Source organism: Hyla sarda, chromosome 11 (genome assembly GCF_029499605.1).
Source record: "Hyla sarda isolate aHylSar1 chromosome 11, aHylSar1.hap1, whole genome shotgun sequence".
Classification (NCBI taxonomy): Eukaryota; Metazoa; Chordata; class Amphibia; order Anura; family Hylidae; genus Hyla; species Hyla sarda.
Window position 1 is genome coordinate 23,976,749 of NC_079199.1, and position 18,677 is coordinate 23,995,425.

Sequence of the window (18,677 nt, forward strand, 5' to 3'; positions counted from 1 at the left end):
CCTGTATTTACACACGTATCTTCAAAATCTCAGGTGCAGAGGGAAAGAATAAATGCCAAGGAAGCGGGAGGGATTAGTTGTATATCTCTAGGCGCTCTATTAGCAGACTCTTCCGGACTAGAAGCTTTAATTAGATAATTATTTCAGGCATACAGAAAAACAAAATCCTGCAGCTACAAGATATGTCACTGACAAGCGGCCTTACAACCTCCTTGCAACAGGGTTTTATTTTTATTTAATGAGTTGTTTTGACATTTGCATACTGAAAAAAATGTTTTCAGTTATATGAATATATATATATATATATATATATATATATATATATATATATATGAGAAAAAATGCTGCAAAGTAAGAACACTTTCAAAATAAAGTTGTTGCACCCAGGTTTTGAAGGAACTCAGTATGAAGGTTGTTTTAGGGTATGTTCACACTGAGGAATTGGGGCGGAAATCAAGCAGAAATTTTGCGCCTCAAAATATTGTTACTTTTCCACAAGAACTCACAGAGATTTCACGCGGAATTGGACTGGAATTGGCGCGGAATTTGAGCGGAATTCCACACGCGGAAATGAAAATTTCAAGCGGAGGAGGAGAAGAGTATAAGGGAGCGTTCACACTGCTGAATCTCCGCTCGCTGAATTCAGCGAGCGGAGATTCCGCCTGGCCGAATACTTTGGCGCTAGGGCCGCGGGGCACTGGGCCGTCACCATTGACGGCTATGGTCCGCTCGCGGATTCCGCACAAAGAATGAACATGTTCTTTCTTTGCGCAGAACACTTTCAGCGGCGGAAATGTCCGCCACTGAAATTCTGCAGTGTGAAAGGGTCTCGCGGAGACCCATTCACACTAATGTTAAAGTTCACACCGAGGAATTTCCGGGTGCAATTCCGCGGTGTGAACTTTAACATTTAGTGTGAACGTACCCCCATATATATATAATATCCTCTTTTTTTTTTCATGCGGAAATTCCGCGCCAATTCCGTGTGGAAACGATTCTGACAGAAAAAAAAAATTGACATTGATCTCTATGGGAGTAACATCTTGGAAAACTAACCAAAGATCTTCTGTGGATATAGGGCTAGCTTAAAGGGATACTCCACTGGCCAGCGTTCGAAAGTAAATGTTCTGAATGCTGTTTTCGCGCTGCCTCAATGCATTTACTTCTGAATGCTGCCCAGTGGAGTACCCCTTTAAATCCATCTGGCTATCTGTATAATCCCAGACAGACTCAATGATGTTGAGATCTCTGTGGTGGACATGTCTCCAATTCCAGGACTCCTTGTACTTCATTACACTGAAGAGAGTTCCTAATGTCAATGGCTGTATGTTTAGGGTCTTTGTACTGCTGCAGAGTAATTTTTAGCCAATCAGATGCCTCCTTGATGGTACTGCATGATTTATATGTATTTTACTGTATTTATCAGCATTGGAGATACCTTTGAAACATATACATAATTAAAAATAAACTTTTGACATGTCATATAGACTTGTCAAAGGTTTTAATCAGTCAGGACCTCAGTGCCCCCACTGAATGCTAGCTATAGGTAGAGGAAGAGCATGGCAGCTCACTTCACTCTTCATCTCGGCTTTCAATCTGTCATGTTGTAGGTGAAGAGGCCCCATGGACTATATTGGAGCCACTTTCCCAAATTAAGCACCAAGCCAGGGACTTAAAGGAAAACACCGGGTCATAGTGCGGGGGAACAATAGACCGATGCAGGGTCCCATACATACCTGCAGTCAGGCGCCCGGTCCCTCTTCTCTCTTCTGTGAATTGTGCGCTGGATTTGAATATTCATGGTCGCTGGTCACGTGAGCGCTCAGTAGGGACCAGGCGCCAGACTGCAGGTACGATATATGAGTTAGGGACCCCGCATTCACCCGCACTATAACCCAGTGTTTTCCTTTAAAAGCACAACCTCGCATTTCACCCGGCTAGCTCTAGTGATTATTTGTCCAGATAATCCAAACTTTTGATGTTTGCATGACATGTCAAAACCTTTGTGATAGTAATTCTGTAATCCTGACCAAATCCTCAACTACATTTGCTGCAATGCAATTTCGTAATAGCATTGCATGATTCCCTGTTGCCTGCAGACACTTATTATTTTACCGCCCTCTAGTCCTTCGGTAAACCAACTGCCTTCTGTTACAGCCAAATATCCCACATTTTAACTCTTCCATCAAGAACTGCTGCCATTTTGTCTGCACCCTAGTTCCTATGTTAAGTCACTTGGCCTTGTTTCTATATTAACGGTATAGCTTCTTGGCTGCAATTCCTCAGTGAAGAACACTTCTGGCCAGACTTCTCCAAACAGTAGATAGGTGTGCCTGGGCTCCAATAGTTTCTGCCAGTTCTGAGCTGATGGCACTGCTGGACATCTTTTGATTTTGAAAGGTAGTAAGCATGATGTGTCTTTGATCTGCTGTTTAAAGTTTCCTTGGCCGACCACTACATCTATGATCTTCAGAGTTACCTGTTTCTTTGTGCATCTTTAAAAGAGCTTGGACAGCACATGTTGAAACCCCAGTCCACTTTGCATTCTTTGCCTGGGAGTGACCATACTGATGCATCTGTGCCCACTTTTGCTATGTTGTGTACCTGTGACATTACACTGTCTTCCACAATCTCCCCTTTTGTAGCAGAGTTTGGCTGTTCCTCACCCAGTTTTAAACATCCTACACAGCTCTTTTTGTTTCACTTAACCCTTAGACGACACATGTTGTACATGTATGGCACAGTGTGCAGTATGGCTATGAAATGTGTGCAAGAGTTGCGCTTGTTTCGTAGACAGTGAATGACGGCTGTTATTAGCAGCCGCCACTCACAATCAGTGACCAACAATAATGTACACAGCCTTGTACATTAATCAAGGAGAGGCTGGGAAGTTATGGTGAGTGAGCAGGTGTGCCAAGCTGTGGCACTTAAGCAGTTCGGCCCTGACTTCTTGACATTGGGCTATAAATTTTATCATTTTAAAAATGACTTTGTTGTAATGTAATTTATTTATTTTTAAGGGCATCTTGGGAAGAACTTCAGCAACTAACTAAGCAACGAGGAAAGCGCCTGCAGGATGCTGAAGCTGTTCATAAGTGTTTTTGGGACCTTAAAGAAGCCCTTTCTCAGATAGAGGTTATTATGACTTTTTTGATGTGCAATGAGAAGAAAATTGGTGGGAGGAAGGGGAGAAAGGGTAAACAATTCATTAGGCTTAATGTTGAACAACTGCCTTACCTTACATGGTACAAGCAATCAGACATTTATCCTCTATCATATGGAACAGTCATAAATATATTTGGTTTGAAAATCCCTTTAATACGGCCACTCGCTTTTTCTGTAGACTTTGGAATATCAGTGAAAGTTATCTGTTGCCTAAATGTATTACAAAAAATCGCAACACTTTTAGTGTATGCGATTGCTATTAAATTGTGCCCCATGTCTATGTATAACACCGTGTAATGATCGATGGCGCTAATTGACTCCAGATACACGATATTACACTAATGTGCCAAAATAAAAAAAAATGGAGAGCGACCTCTTAAGTACAGTATATTGTGAACTGATCATTAGATATCTGAGCATAAGTGTTGTTTTTCTTTAATTGCCTGGCAGGAAAAAGCCAAAAGCATTCCAGATGACATTGCCAAAGACCTTAGCGGAGTCCAGTCCCAGCTGCGTAAACATGAGGCCCTGGAACATGAGTTGTCTGGGAATGAGCAGCAGGTAAACGATTCATTACTGTGCAGTCTGGAGAATCCTAGCCCCAGTGCTCCCCGCTTAAGACCCTCACTGCTCTTACATGGCTGATGTGGTACAGCTGTCTCAAGCATTCACATAGCTCAGTGACATTTCAGTGCAGACTGCCATCATGTGTTAATGGCACTATGCATTCAAAATAAGGGAGATACTGTCTTGAGGGTAAATGTACCGACTGTATGACTGTTAAGCTTGGAACGGACTTAAAGGGGTACTTCGCCCCTAGACATCTTATCACCTATCCAAAGGATAGGGGTTAAGATGTCAAATCGCGGGGGTCCCACTGCTGGGGACCCCCGGGATCTCGCGTGCAGCACCCACCTCAACGGCTTCCGGCAACGCTGGAGGCTTCGGATCCCGACCACATGAGCGAAAGAGCGTGTCATGACTCCGCCCCCGTGTGACGTCGTGCCCGCCCCTCAATGCAAGTCTATGGGAGGGGGCGTGACGGCCGGGATAGGGGATAAGATGTCTAAGCACCGGAGTACCCCTTTAAATATGATATAAATGAGCTTAGACTGAGTATTAAAGGGGTACTCCACTTGGCCTGCATGGAGCTAAATGTTCGGAACGCTGTTTTCGCACTGCGGGGGTCAGCCACGCTCCCTCGTGAGAACATGACCACGCCCCTCAATGCAAGTCTATGGGAGGGGGCGTGACGGCTGTCACGCCCCCTCCCATAGACTTGCATTGAGGGGGCATGGTTGTGACGTCAGGAGGGGACGTGGCTGACCCCCGCAGCGCTCGGAACATTTAATTCCACACTGGCCAGGGGAGTACCCCTTTAATGGGTTATTATTGGGATTATTTGATTATTTCATCTATATTCATCTTGCACATAGCAGATAAGGTCTTCAAGGACGGCTGAGCTACAGTAACCCAGTATGGCCAAGTCACAATAAATGGAGGCGTCTACTTCCGTCTTCTTCATTTTTTATGTGGGCACCATGGCTTTGGCAAACAGCAGGGGTGTCGGGTGTTGGACCCACACCAATCAGAGTTTTATGATCTACGATGAGGACCGGCCATCAATAATCTATCCAGTAAAATCCCCTGAATACTAGTCTACAACACATGCAGCAATGAAGAAAACTAGGGGGACAACGACATGTCTCTATTTTGTAACTTTTTTGTGCAAAATACTTTACTTTAGCTCATGACCTTTAGGCCTAATTCACACTCAGATTCCAAGCGTAATTCCATTTGTACACTCCAAAATTGGCATCACCCAGAATACCATCTACAGAAGTAAGTATTGGGGAAGAAAAAATCCCATTCAACAAATGGAATTCCACTGAAAAAAATGAAAATTCATTCTACTGGCAGAAGATGGATTGCGATTTGTGCAGCAGAATCCAATTGGAATCAATGCTTCAAGTGAATTCAGCTTAGAATTTCCTCTTGGAAATTCCAGGTGGAATTTTCTTAGTATGAATGGGGACTTAAAGGGGTACTCTGTCCCTAAGGATAGGGGATAAGATGTCTGATCGGGGGGGTGGGGGGGTCCCGCAGCTAGGACCCCCGCAATCTCTGTGCAGTACTCGACATTCGTTTAGAACGCTTGGAGTGGGCAGCGGGGGTCGTGACGTCACTGCTACGCCCCTCGTGATGTCACCACACGCCCCCTCAATGCAAGTCTATGGGAGGGGGCGTGGTGGCAGCCACGCCCCCTCCCATAGACTTGCATTGAGGGGGCGTGGCGTGATGTCACAAGGGGGCGTGGCAGTGATGTCACGACCCCCGCCGCCTGCTCCAAGCTTTCGGAACAAAATGTTCCGAACGCTGGGCCAGCGGAGTACCCCTTTAAACCTTACTTTATCATTTCTTTTCTTTTAGAGTTAAAGATGTTGTGGGGGTTGTAGAAAAATAATAACCATGCAGCTTCTTCACTGCCCTCCACTGGTATCCGCTTCTTCTGGGTTCTATACTGTCCAGATCCCACATGATTTCCCTGCTCTCCCAATCACTGACTGAGGTGGGACACCACTATGGCCATTTGTTGGCTGAGCGGACAGGTTCTGTGGGGTTCGGAAAACGCAGAACCCAGTAGATGACCAAGTCTCCACTGGTCAGCAGCTGAGGAGGTAAGTATAGTATGTCTATTATTTTTTACTCCACTCCCAGCCCCGGGGCAAATTTTTGTTTTGCCCTGACAACCCCTTTAAAAGCTGTGTGCACTATAGATCTTGTTTACACCTACATTGTCCAATTCCGCACTGCTTTATCATAGGAGCAGAACAATGTTACATGACCAACATACCTTATTGATCATAAAGGGGTACTCCACTGGAAAAAAAAATTAAATCAACCGGTGCCAGAAAGTTAAACAGTTTTGTAAATTATAAATTAAAAAATCGTAACACTCCCAATACTTATCAGCTGCCGTATACTCCTTTCTGTCTGACCACAGTGCTCTCTGCTGACACCTCTGTCCATTTTAGGAACTGTCCAGAGTAGGTGCAAATCCCGATAGCAAACCCATCCTGCTCTGGACAGTACCTAAAATTGACCACAGAGCTCTCTGCTGACACTTCTGTCCGACAGAAAGTAAATTCAAAAAGAAAATAACTTCCTGTGGAGTATAAAGCAGCTGATAAGTACTGGAAGGATTAAGATTTTTTAATTGAAATAATTTACAAATCTGTTTAACTTTCTGGCACCAGTTGATTTAAAAAAAAAAAATAATGTTTCCCAGGGATCCATCTGGTTCTGTCATGGTTTTCGTCGACTAAAACAGGAATAGTGCCTTTTTTAAAAAATTTTATTTTTTTATTGTTTCGTGAAGAAGAAAAAAAGCAGCATCATTAAAAATAGTCTTGACTAAATCTCCTACTGTTTTAGGAATACAGTTTATATGAAGAACTACATGTCTCCATAATACCATATGTTCTTTAATTTGCCATTTTTACATCTACAGCACATATATTATAGCTACTGTATGCCCTTTTGCATTCTACATATATTATTTTGCAGCACTTATTATTTGCACTCAGGTGATGCTAGTGGTTGCTTTACTACTGCACATGTCCATAGACAGCTAACACTATTTTTAAGGAGCAGTCCAAGCAGAACAAGTGCTGTAAATGGACCATAAACATTTCAATCTAATTTTGGTGCCTGAAGGTCACAAGCAACTGAAACTAGGAATCAAATTATATTTACCATCCTTAATATAATTACTATGTATCTTCCATACAGTTTCAGCATTAAAGGGGTACTCCCATGGAAACCCTTTTTTTTTTCTAAATCAACTGGTGCCAGAAAGTTAAACAGATTTGTAAATCACTTCTATTAAAACATCTTAATCCTTCCAGTACTTTTTAGGGGCTGTATACTACAGAGAAATCCAAAAAAGAAATGCATTTCCTTTGATGTCATGACCACAGTGCTCTCTGCTGACCTCTGCTGTCCATTTTAGGAACTGTCCAGAACAGGAGAAAATCCCCATAGCAAACATATGCTGCTCTGGACAGTTCCTAAAATGGACAGCAGAGGTCAGCAGAGAGCACTGTGGTCATGACATCAGAGGAAATGCATTTCTTTTTTGGATTTCTTTTTAGTATACAGCCCCTAAAAAGTACTGGAAGGATTAAGATTTTTTAATAGAAGTGAGATACAAATGTGTTTAACTTTCTGGCACCAGTTGATAAAAAAAAAAAAAAAAAAAAAAGTTTTCCACAGGAGTACCCTTTTAAGAAATGAACTCACTCTAAAGTCCTAAAATCATGTGATATAATATAAACAAGTACAGCAGTTTTAAATGTCCCCGTTTTTGCATCCCCGATTCGGTTCCGTTCTTGCAGGCTGTAAACGGATTAAAAACGTTTTTTTTTTTAAATCCCATTCATGTCAATGGGATTTTTTTTACAATCCGTTTACATCCATTTGTACCCGTCTGCACTCATTTCCGTTTTTTTACAACTGAAAAAACAGCACATGCAGTATTTTTTCTTCCGTCAAAAAACGGAAGAAAAAAAACGGATACAGTAAATTTAACATTGAAGTCTATGGAAAACGGATGAGCCTTTAATGTCATCTGTTTGCATCCATTTTTTTTCAATCCGTTTTTTGTTCTGTTTTTACTTCTAAGCATGCTCAGAACAAAGGATTGAACAATAACAGATCCAAACGATAACATGCGTTTGCATCCATTATTGTTTTTTTTTTTAAAGTCCGTGAGAAGAAGGGGACGGTGTCTAGACGGCCGTGTGAACATAGCCTTACATGTGAACACCGAAGAGGTCTTTCGGCTGGAGGGGCCATATAGCAGTGGAGTCAGTAGTGTAGCGGTGCCGGGTTTACCTGTTGTGGATCAGTATTAGTGATGAAAGTATTTTAAGTTATAACTTACTTTTAATGAAATATTTTGCAGCTTCAAGAGCTTGTTGATGCAGCAGATGACACCCTGCCTAGGTGCTCCGGGGAGCAGAACCTGAGACTGCAACAGAAACAGCAAGAAGTGGTGGAGAAATGGGAGCTGATGAAGACTAAAGTGGAGAAGAGGAGAACAGACTTGGAACAGGCTTGCAATCTCTACCTCTTCCTGGCAGATGTAAGTGTTGGCCTATGTACATCCTCTACACCAGGGGTGTCAAACTCAAATTCATCGGGGACCGCATCAGCAGTTTGGTCACCCTCAAAGGGCCGGTCGTATCTGTAGGACCCCTCCCCCCCCCTCCCCCACATACCGTATATGCCGGCGTATAAGACGACTGGGTGTATAAGACGACCCCCAACTTTTACAGTTTAAATGTAGAGTTTGGGATATACTCGCCATATAAGACTACCCCTCCTACCGCAATGTACAGTACCTTGTAGTTCCCCCCCACATTAGGTAGGCAGCATGTTCCCCCACATTAGGTAGGCAGCATGTTCCCCCACATTAGGTTGGCAGTATAGTTCCCCCCACATTAGGTAGGCAGTATAGTTCCCCCCACATTAGGTAGGCAGTATAGTTCCCCCCCACATTAGGTAAGAAGTATAGTTCCCCCCACATTAGGTAGGCAGCATATTCCCCCACATTAGTTGGCAGCATGTTCCCCCACATTAGGTTGGCAGTATAGTTCTCCCCCACATTAGGTAGGCAGCATGTTCCCCCACATTAGTTGGCAGCATGTTCCCCCACATTAGTTGGCAGTATAGTTCCCCTCAATTAGGTTGGCAGTATAGTTCCCCCCACGTTAGGTAGGCAGCATATTCCCCCACATTAGTTGGCAGTATGTTCCCCCACATTAGGTAGGCAGTATAGTTCCCCCCACATTAGGTAGGCAGCATGTTCCCCCACATTAGGTTGGCAGTATAGTTCCCCCCACATTAGGTTGGCAGTATAGTTCCCCCCACATTAGATTGGCAGTATAGTTCCCCCCACATTAGGTTGGCAGTATAGTTCCCCCACATTAGGTTGGCAGTATAGTTCCCCCCACATTAGGTTGGCAGTATAGTTCCCCCCACATTAGGTTGGCAGTATAGTTCCCCCCACATTAGGTTGGCAGTATAGTTCCCCCCACATTAGGTGGCAGTATAGTTCCCCCCACATTAGGTTGGCAGTATAGTTCCCCCCACATTAGGTAGGCAGTATAGTTCCCCCCACATTAGTAGGCAGCATGTTCCCCCACATTAGGTTGGCAGTATAGTTCCCCCCACATTAGGTAGGCAGTATAGTTCCCCCCACATTAGGTAGGCAGTATAGTTCCCCCCACATTAGGTAGGCAGCATATTCCCCAACATTAAGTTGGCAGTATAGTTCCCCCCACATTAGTTGGCAGCATGTTCCCCCACATTAGTTGGCAGTATAGTTCCGCCCACATTAGTTGGCAGTATAGTTCCCCCCACATTAATTGGCAGTATAGTTCCCCCCACATTAGGTTGGCAGTATAGTTCCCCCACATTAGGTTGGCAGTATAGTTCCCTCCACATCAGGTTGGCAGTATAGTTCCCCCCACATTAGATAGGCAGCATGTTCCCCCACATTAGGTTGGCAGTATAGTTCCCCCCACATTAGTTGACAGCATGTTCCCCCACATTAGTTGGCAGTATAGTTCCCCCCACATTAGGTAGGCAGTATAGTTCCCCCCACATTAGGTAGGCAGCATGTTCCCCCACATTAGTAGCCAGCATGTTTCCCCACATTAGTTGGCAGTATAGTTACCCCCACATTAGGTTGGCAGTACCCCCCCCCCCTCCTTCCCCACAGACATACAGCCTCCAGCAATATACAGTGTATGGCTGTAGGCTGTATGTCTGTGTGCTGCCCCCACTGTGATCCGGTCACTGCTCCTCCGGCCCGGGGTCACATCTACTGCTATGGCCTATGGACCATAGCAGTAGGTGCCAGGACCGGTCGAGCGTTGACCGGAACGCTGAAGAAGATAACGCGCCGCCTGTCACTTACCAGGGCCTGCGCGCGTCCTCCTGCGATGATCCTGCCGTCCTCCTGTTCCTCCCGCGTCTCTATGGTTGTACGCACGGGACGTCACTGACGTACAAACATAGAGGCGGAGGACCGAAGGAGGATTGCCGGGCATGCGCTGAAGAGGCGGCTTTCTTTCTTTTTTTTTTTTTTAAAGCAAGATTAAAGGTGAAGGCTGGCAGCCGGCGGCGGGCCACATGACGAGGTCTGGCAGGCCGTATTCGGCCCGCGGGCCGGGTGTTACTCTACACGTTTGCAGTCTTAGGGTGCGTTCACGCTACGGAATCTCCGCTCACTGAATTCCGCGAGCGGAGATTCCGCCTGGCAGCCGGCGCCGAAGGTACTTCGGTGCTAGGGCCGCGGGGCACTGAGCCGTCACCATTTACGGCTATGCAGTGCTTGTGGAATCTGCTCAAAGAATGAACATGTTCTTTCTTTGCGCTGAACAATTTCAGCGGCGGAATTGTCCGCCGCGGAAATTCCGCAGTGTGAACGGGTCTCGCGGAGACCCATTCACACTAATGTTGAGTTCACACCGCGGAATTCCGCTCGAGGAGTTCCGCGAGAATTCCGTAGTGTGAACATGGCCTTAAGAGTAATACTCTATTTCTCCCTATTAAATCTTGGCAAGGTAAACCTCTAAAAAATGAATTCCCACACTTACCTTATCCCTTACATTATATAGTATGCGTAAAAATGAAATAACAGACTCAACAGTCTCCTTTGGATAGGGGATAAGATGTCTAGGGGCGGAGTACCCCTTTAATGTAACAGGTTCTCCAAATTGGGATTCAAGAAAAAAAAAATGGCTCTATAATGTTCATATGCCCTTATAGGACATATGCACAGTGGTTGTCTTCATGAGACAACCCCTTTCATTCTTTACATATTTTTTAACCCATTGAGCAGGTTTTTCCTTGTTCACTAAGAGGTCAGTATTGTCTGTGTAACTTTGCCTTTGGGAAGGGTTTCGGTTGGAGAATCACGTGTAGACTGAAGAGGAACACTAGCTGGCTATGAATCATAGATAAATATAATCTGGAACTGAGCTGTGGATCTGTGACCGAGCCTCCTTATATGAACATTAGACAGCTGCCTCTCTTGTAACTCCTTGTTTTAATAACACGAGCAGCGGGCTAGATCACTTCTGCAGAGAAAAGTGGTCCTATGAGTGTTGGTCAAGATAAAAACATCTGTCGTTTCTACAATTAATTGTACAATTAGTACCAACCGATGCAGGCCTATGCACTGCCCACTAATGCTTTCCTTTTTTTTCTTTTTAACAAACTTCTCAAATAGCATTTTACATGGACAAACCATACTAAATGCATCAAACATTTGATTCAATAAGAATCCAAGATACAGAAAGTCCCAAAAACAGTACAATAATCTCTCTAACTGAAAATCTGTATGAACTCTAGAAATATGACCTTAATCTATGTCTAATCAACAAATGGCTTACAATACATCTCTACCAAACCAGTGGGAGTGTTGTCCTTTTACCCTACTCAACCATTCAGCCTAAGAACTATAGTTCCATTTAGCTCAGGTGTTTAAAGGGGTACTCCCATGGAAAACTTTTTTATATATATATATATATATATATATATATATATATATATATAAATCAACTGGTGCTAGAAAGTTAAACAGATTTGTAAATCACTTCTATTGAAAAATCTTAATCCTTCCAGTACTTTTTAGGTGCTGTATACTAAAGAGAAATCCAAAAAAGAAATGCATTTCCTCATGCATGCTCTCTGCTGACCTCTGCTGTTCATTTTAAGAACTGTCCAGCGCAAGAGTAGTCTGCTGTGGACAGTTCCTAAAATGGACAGCAGAGGTCAGCAGAGAGCACTGGAGTTATGACATCGGAGGAAATGCATTTCTTTTTTGGATTTCTCTTTAGTATACAGCCCCTAAAAAGTACTGGAAGGATTAAGATTGTTTAAGAGAAGTGATTTACAAATCTGTTTAACTTTCTGGCACCAGTTGATTTAAAAAAAAAAAAAAAAAGTTTTCCACGGGAGTACCCCTTTAAGGGGAATTTGGGAAAAAAATTGCTTTTAAATCAACTGGTGTCAGAAAGTTTTATAGATTTGTAATATATATCTTTATAAAAACTCAAGTCATCAGCTGTTGTTTGCCTGGAGGAAGTCATGTGGTTCTTTCCAATCTGACACAGTGCTCCCTTCTGCCCCCCTCTGTCCATGACAGGAACTATCCATACATAGAGGTGGCAGTAGGGAGCACAGTGTCTGACAGGAAAAGAACTACATGATATCAAAATCCACCATCGTGTATATACAAATTTTAAGATACTTTATTACCTTGTCAGATTTGACAAAAATTAAACCGTTCATGTGACGTGTTTCGAGCACACTCTTTTTCACATCAATGCAAGATTGTTTCATTAAAAATATAGTAGACAAGCAGCACCAGTGGTCCTTACTTTTTAATAGTTAAATAAAAGTAAAAGGTCTAACAAATTAAATTTATACCTGCGCTACCCTTAGAACATATTGGAAGAGTAATACTCAGTACAAAAGAGTATTGAGTATTTTTCATAGGCCTATTCAAGAGTGCATAAAATTATACTACATGATAGAGATGAGCGAACTTACAGTAAATTTGATTCGTCACGAACTTCTCGGCTCGGCAGTTGCTGACTTTTCCTGCATAAATTAGTTCAGCTTTCCGGTGCTCCGATGGGCTGGAAAAGGTGGATACAGTCCTAGGAGACTCTTTCCTAGGACTGTATCCACCTTTTCCAGCCAACCAGAGCCCCTGAAGGCTGAACTAATTTACGCAGGAAAAGTCAGCAACTGCCGAGCCGAGAAGTTCGTGACGAATCGAATTTACTGTAAGTTCGCTCATCTCTACTACATGATTGTATTTTATTTTTTACTAATAATCTTGCATCATTGTATCAGAGCTGTAAGTAATACCTCTGTTTACAGGTGCGTGACTATTTCTCATGGGCTGCGGAGATAACCCGTGAGATGAATGCGGAGGAGACAATAAGAGGAGTTCTCGCAAGTAGTGAGAGACTGAAAGCCCACCAAGACCTAAGACAAAATATGGACGCCCATCAAGAACCCTACAAAAAGACAGTCACTGTTGGACAATCCCTTCTACAGGAGAGAGAAATCCCTGCAGCACAGGTAATAGTTACTAAAAAGCTATTTTTTCTACTGCTATAAGGACATTTGATTCCGACAGTTCTTTGTATTTCCAGTTTTCCAATAACTGATAATAAGAATTATGCTTTCACGTTCCTGATGCAAACACCTGTAGTTATAAACGTTCTCACTTCTTTCTGATGAAGCAATTTTTATCGTCGGCCTTTTTGTTTTTCTTCATCCCCGCCTTCTAAGTTCCATAACCTTTTCATTGTAGCCATACGAGGGCTTAGCCAATTACAAAAAGAAAGGTTCTGCAGCTTTCCAGAGTAGGAAATCAAGTGTTGTTTATTCACCCATATAGTATAGATAAATTTTTTTACATTTCTTTATTTTTTATTTTTTTTTGCATATGAGGGCTTATATATCTTTTGGTGGGATGCGGTCCATCTTTTATTAGTAACCATTAATGTGCCATATAATGTATTGAAAAAACAAATAAAGTTATTCATGGGGGAAGTGGAAAAAAAACGCAGTTGCACCAGTACTTACGTACATATTTTTTTTTTTTACAGTTTTGAGTTTAACGTGTTCTAAAATTAACATGTTATCTTTACTCCATGGGTCAGCGGGTATGGTGATATCAAATTAAAATAGTTTTTGTAATGTTTTGAATTTTTTTTTCTTTTTCTTTTACATCCATAGCTCTATTTGGGCTTGTTTCTAGTGGGGTAAGCTGTAGCTTATATTGGTACAATTTTTAAAGGGGTACTCTGGTGGAATCAACTAGTGCCAGAAAGTTAAACAGATTTGTAATTTACGTCTATTAAAAAAAAAAATCTTAATCCTTCCAGTACTTATTAGCTTCTGAATACTACAGAGGAAGTTGTTTTCTTTTTGGAACACAGAGCTCTCTGCTGACATCACGAGCACAGTGCTCTCGGCCGACATCGCTGTCCATTTTAAGAACTGTCCAGAGTAGGAGAAAATCCCCATTCAAAAAATATTCAGCTCTGGACAGTTCCTAAAATGGACAGGGATGTCAGCAGAGAGCACTGTGCTTGTGATGTCAGCAGAAAGCTCTGTGTTCCAAAAAGAAAAGAATTTCCTCTGTAGTATTCAGCAGCTAATAAGTACTGGAAGGATTAAGATTTTTTTAATAGAAGTAATTTACAAATCTATATCCTCATGGGAAAAGGAACGATTTCGGAGCACTCACCTCGGACACCGATTTAACGTGCAGAAGATTCTTTATTCGTAGTTACAATAGCAGGTACATAACAGGGAGGTGGCAAGATGGAAAAAATCTGTTTAACTTTCTGGCACCAGTTGATTTAAAAAAAAAAAAAAAGTTTTCCACCGGAGTACCCCTTTAAAGGGGTACTCCGCCCCTAGACATCTTATCCCCTATCCAAAGTATAGGGGATAAGATGTTAGATCGCCGCGGTCCCGCTGCTGGGGACCCCGGGGATCGCCGCTGCAGCACCCCACCATCATTACTGCACAGAGCGAGTTCGCTCTGTGCGTAATGACGGGCGATACAGGGGACGGAGCCGCGTGATGTCATGGCTCCGCCCCTCATGACATCACGGCCCGTCCCCTTAATGCAAGTCTATGGCAGGGGGCGTGACGACCGCAACGCCCCCTCCCATAGACTTGTATTGACGGGGCGGGCCGTGACGTCACGAGGGGCGGAGCCGTGACGTAACGATGCTCCGGCCCCTGTATGGCCCGTCATTACGTGCAGAGCGAACTCGCTCTGCGCAGCAATGATTGCGCAGTGCTGCAGCAGCGATCCCTGGGGTCCCCAGCAGCGGGACCCCAGCGATCTGACATCTTATCCCCTATTCTTTGGATAGGGGATAAGATGTCTAGGGGCGGAGTACCCCTTTAACAATATTCTTTTAGAGAAGTAACCGGAATATAGAAATTGTGGCAATTGGTATTTTTTTTAAATCTATATTACTCATTATTCACAGTGCAGGATAAGTAATATTATAATTTAATAGTTTACATCAGTATAGATGTTGCTATACCAGTCGTGCTTATTTTTCCTTTTTCCTTTAACTTTTTAGTCCAGCTAGAAGACTAAAACAAGTGATTACATGATCTTTTTTTTTTTTATCTTTTTTTAACAATTGCACCTTTACTAGACCTTTTGGCTTGCATTTTAATTTCTCGGCACCCAAAATTGTATGACAAGGTTCTCCCAACATTAATCATCGAGAAGGCGTTGAAGCATATCTACCTACGCCATTTTAGTATTGTGATCCGTGTTGGTCTAACCACTGACACTCTTAGCAATCCAAGAACAAAGTTGCCAGCTGTGCAGGGAAGGACAGAATAACTCTCCGGTTAAGAAGTGATGGTATATTCTAGAGCAGTGGTCTCCAACCTGCGGACCTCCAGATGTTGCAAAACTACAACTCCCAGCATGCCCGGACAGCCAACGGCTGTCCGGGCATGCTGGGAGTTGTAGTTTTGCAACATCTGGAGGTCCGCAGGTTGAAGACCACTGTTCTAGAGTAATGCCAACACATCAAAGGCAAATACCTCGCTCGTGTGCAGCACTGCACCACAGCTTTCTCTGAGCCGGATCAGAACAGTAGGTTTAGTCCTGTTGCTTCAGAGCAGAACCGTGTGCAAAGTAAGTGACAAGTCATTTCTTTTTTTTTTCTGCATCTCCTATTGAAATCGAAAGAAGGAGAAAATATGTGGTTTTTGATGTGGAGATCAGTTTGTGTGTAGTGTCTTTCTGTAACCATATATTGATTATATTAAAATTCATTGAAAAATCAACCTTATGGTTAAAGGGGTTATCCAGGAAAACACTTTTTTTATATATATCAACTGGCTCCAGAAGGTTAAACAGATTTGTAAATTGCTTCTATTAAAAAATCTTAATCCTTTCAGTACTTATGAGCTTCTGAAGTTAAGGTTGTTCTTTTCTGTCTAAGTGCTCTCTGATGACACCTATCTCTGGAAACGCCCAGTTTAGAAGCAAATCCCCATAGCAAACCTCTTCCAAACTGGACGGTTCCCGAGACAGGTGTCATCAGAGAGCACTTAAGACAGAAAAGAACAACCTTAACTTCAGAAGCTCATAAGTACTGAAAGGATTAAAGGGGTTATCCAGGAAAAAACTTTTTTTTATATATATATATATATATATATATATATATATATATATCAACTGGCTCCAGAAAGTTAAACAGATTTGTAAATTACTTCTATTAAAAAATCTTAATCCTTTCAGTACTTATGAGCTTCTGAAGTTCAGGTTGTTCTTTTCTGTCTAAGTAATCTCTGATGAAACTTGTCTCGGGAACCGCCCAGTTTAGAAGAGGTTTGCTATGGGAATTTGCTTCTAAACTGGGTGTTTCCCGAGACACGTGTCATCAGAGAGCACTTAGACAGAAAAGAACAACCTTAACTTCAGAAGCTCATAAGTACTGAAAGGATTAAGATTTTTTTTATAGAAGTATTTTACAAATCTGTTTAACTTTCTGGAGCAAGTTGATATATATATATATATAAATATATATATAAAAGTTTTTTCCTGGATAACCCCTTTAATTTTATATTTGAATTTGTACATGAATAGTGACTTGATGTTGTGACTTTTAAATAAAGTAACCTTGTTAGTTCATATTCAATACTATAGATTACAGAAAAGCTTCAGGCCCTTGTTGAAGAAAACAAGAAACTTTATCACCACTGGGAAGTGAAAAGAAAGTTACTGGAACAAGTGCACCAAGAACAAGTCTTCTACAGAGACATCGATAATATGGAGAAGATCCTAAATGCACAGGAGGTTAGTAAGAATCACTTATCTACTGAATCCAGCATGAGGTACAACAGATTTCCATATGGTATTATGTCTCGAAAATGTTTATGATGTATCCTAGTGCTTCTCAATTAGTGAGCTGGTTTCTTGTGTTGAGCGGCATAGGCCATATTCGAATTCGCGAATATCCGCGAATATATGGGCGAATATTCGTCATATATTCGCGAATATTCGCATATTCGTTATATTCTCGTTTTATTTTCGCATATGCGAAAATTAACATATGTGAATATTAGCATATAAAAAAGTAACATTCGCGAAAATTCCCATATGCTAATTTTCGAATATGCGAATTTTCGCGCGCCAGTCTCACACAGTAGTATTACAGCCTTCTTTACACCACACAAGCTGGAAGCAGAGAGGGGTGATCACTGTGATGTGTACTGTGAAGAAAAAAAAAACAAAAAAACGAATATTCGTAATTACGAATATATAGCGCTATATTCGCGAAATTCGCGAATATGCGATATTCGCGAATAATATTCGAATTGCGAATATTCGCGAGCAACACTAGTGGTTTCATAACATGTTTTTTTATGCCCTGTGTTTGAGAGACAATATATATGAAGATCTGTACAGCACAGTATCCATGGACTATGCGGAAGAGAGTTGCCGTAAAATGTGTCAAAAGGCACCTAAAAATATACAGACATATATATAGTCATTGAGAAATAACATCTCTAACAATTACTGGTCACATCGTTTAGAATTGTTTAAGAAGAAAAGGAAACAGGCAAATGTGTGTACTTAAAGGGGTACTCCGGTGGAAATTTTATTTAATTTTTTTTATTTTTCAAATCAACTGGTGCCAAAAAATTAAACAGATTTGTAAATTACTCTTATTTAAAAATCTTAATCCTTCCAGTACATATCAGCTGATGTATACTACAGAGGAAGTTGTATTTCTTTCTGGAGTTCTTTCTAGTCTGACCACAGTGCTCTCTGCTGACACCTCTGTCCATGTCAGGAACTGTCCAGAACATATAGGTACAAGACAAGGCTTCAGTATAGGGTGCAGGAGTACATCGGCGCTGAACGGACCCAGGACACAGCAGGTAAGAAAGTAAAATCCAATTTATTTGATGCAACGCGTTTCCCTGCGCAAGCACAGATTCATCAGGCATGCCTGATGAATCTGTGCTTGCGCAGGGAAACGTGCTGCATCAAATAAATTGGATTTTACTTTCTTATCTGCTGTGTCCTGGGTCCGTTCAGCGCCGATGTACTCCTGCACCCTATACTGAAGCCTTGTTTTTTACCTATATGTTGTGGAATCCACACCAGGAGGGCCGCAGACGGACCATTGTATCCAAGCGATTTCCATTGTTGTGTATGAGGCTACACAACCACCCAGGGTGAGCAGTTTAAAATTAGCTATTACTCTCCCCTACCCCATCTCCGGTGGTATTACCCTATGGAGCGCCTTCACTCCTGTTTTTAGGAACTGTCCAGGGCAGGATAGGTTTGCTATGGGGATTTGCTCCTACTCTGGACAGTTCCTGACATGGACAGAGGTGTCAGCAGAGAGCACTGTGGACAG

At 42.3% G+C, this 18,677-nt stretch overlaps 1 protein-coding gene across 8 annotated transcripts in view; it reads left to right on the top strand.

The window, feature by feature from the left end:
- The window catches only part of SPTBN5 (spectrin beta, non-erythrocytic 5), a 278,824-nt gene that overhangs the window by 105,363 nt on the left and 154,784 nt on the right, over window positions 1-18,677 (top strand). For all 8 annotated transcript variants that reach the window (XR_008848753.1, XM_056545854.1, XM_056545855.1 and 5 more), the window contains 5 exons: window positions 3,021-3,135; window positions 3,616-3,726; window positions 8,132-8,311; window positions 13,129-13,332; window positions 16,955-17,104. Coding sequence is in view for 7 of the 8 variants with exons in the window: in XM_056545854.1 (XP_056401829.1) it covers window positions 3,021-3,135; window positions 3,616-3,726; window positions 8,132-8,311; window positions 13,129-13,332; window positions 16,955-17,104 (760 nt within the window). In the remaining variant the exon portion in view is untranslated. The remainder of the gene's footprint in view (window positions 1-3,020; window positions 3,136-3,615; window positions 3,727-8,131; window positions 8,312-13,128; window positions 13,333-16,954; window positions 17,105-18,677) is intronic.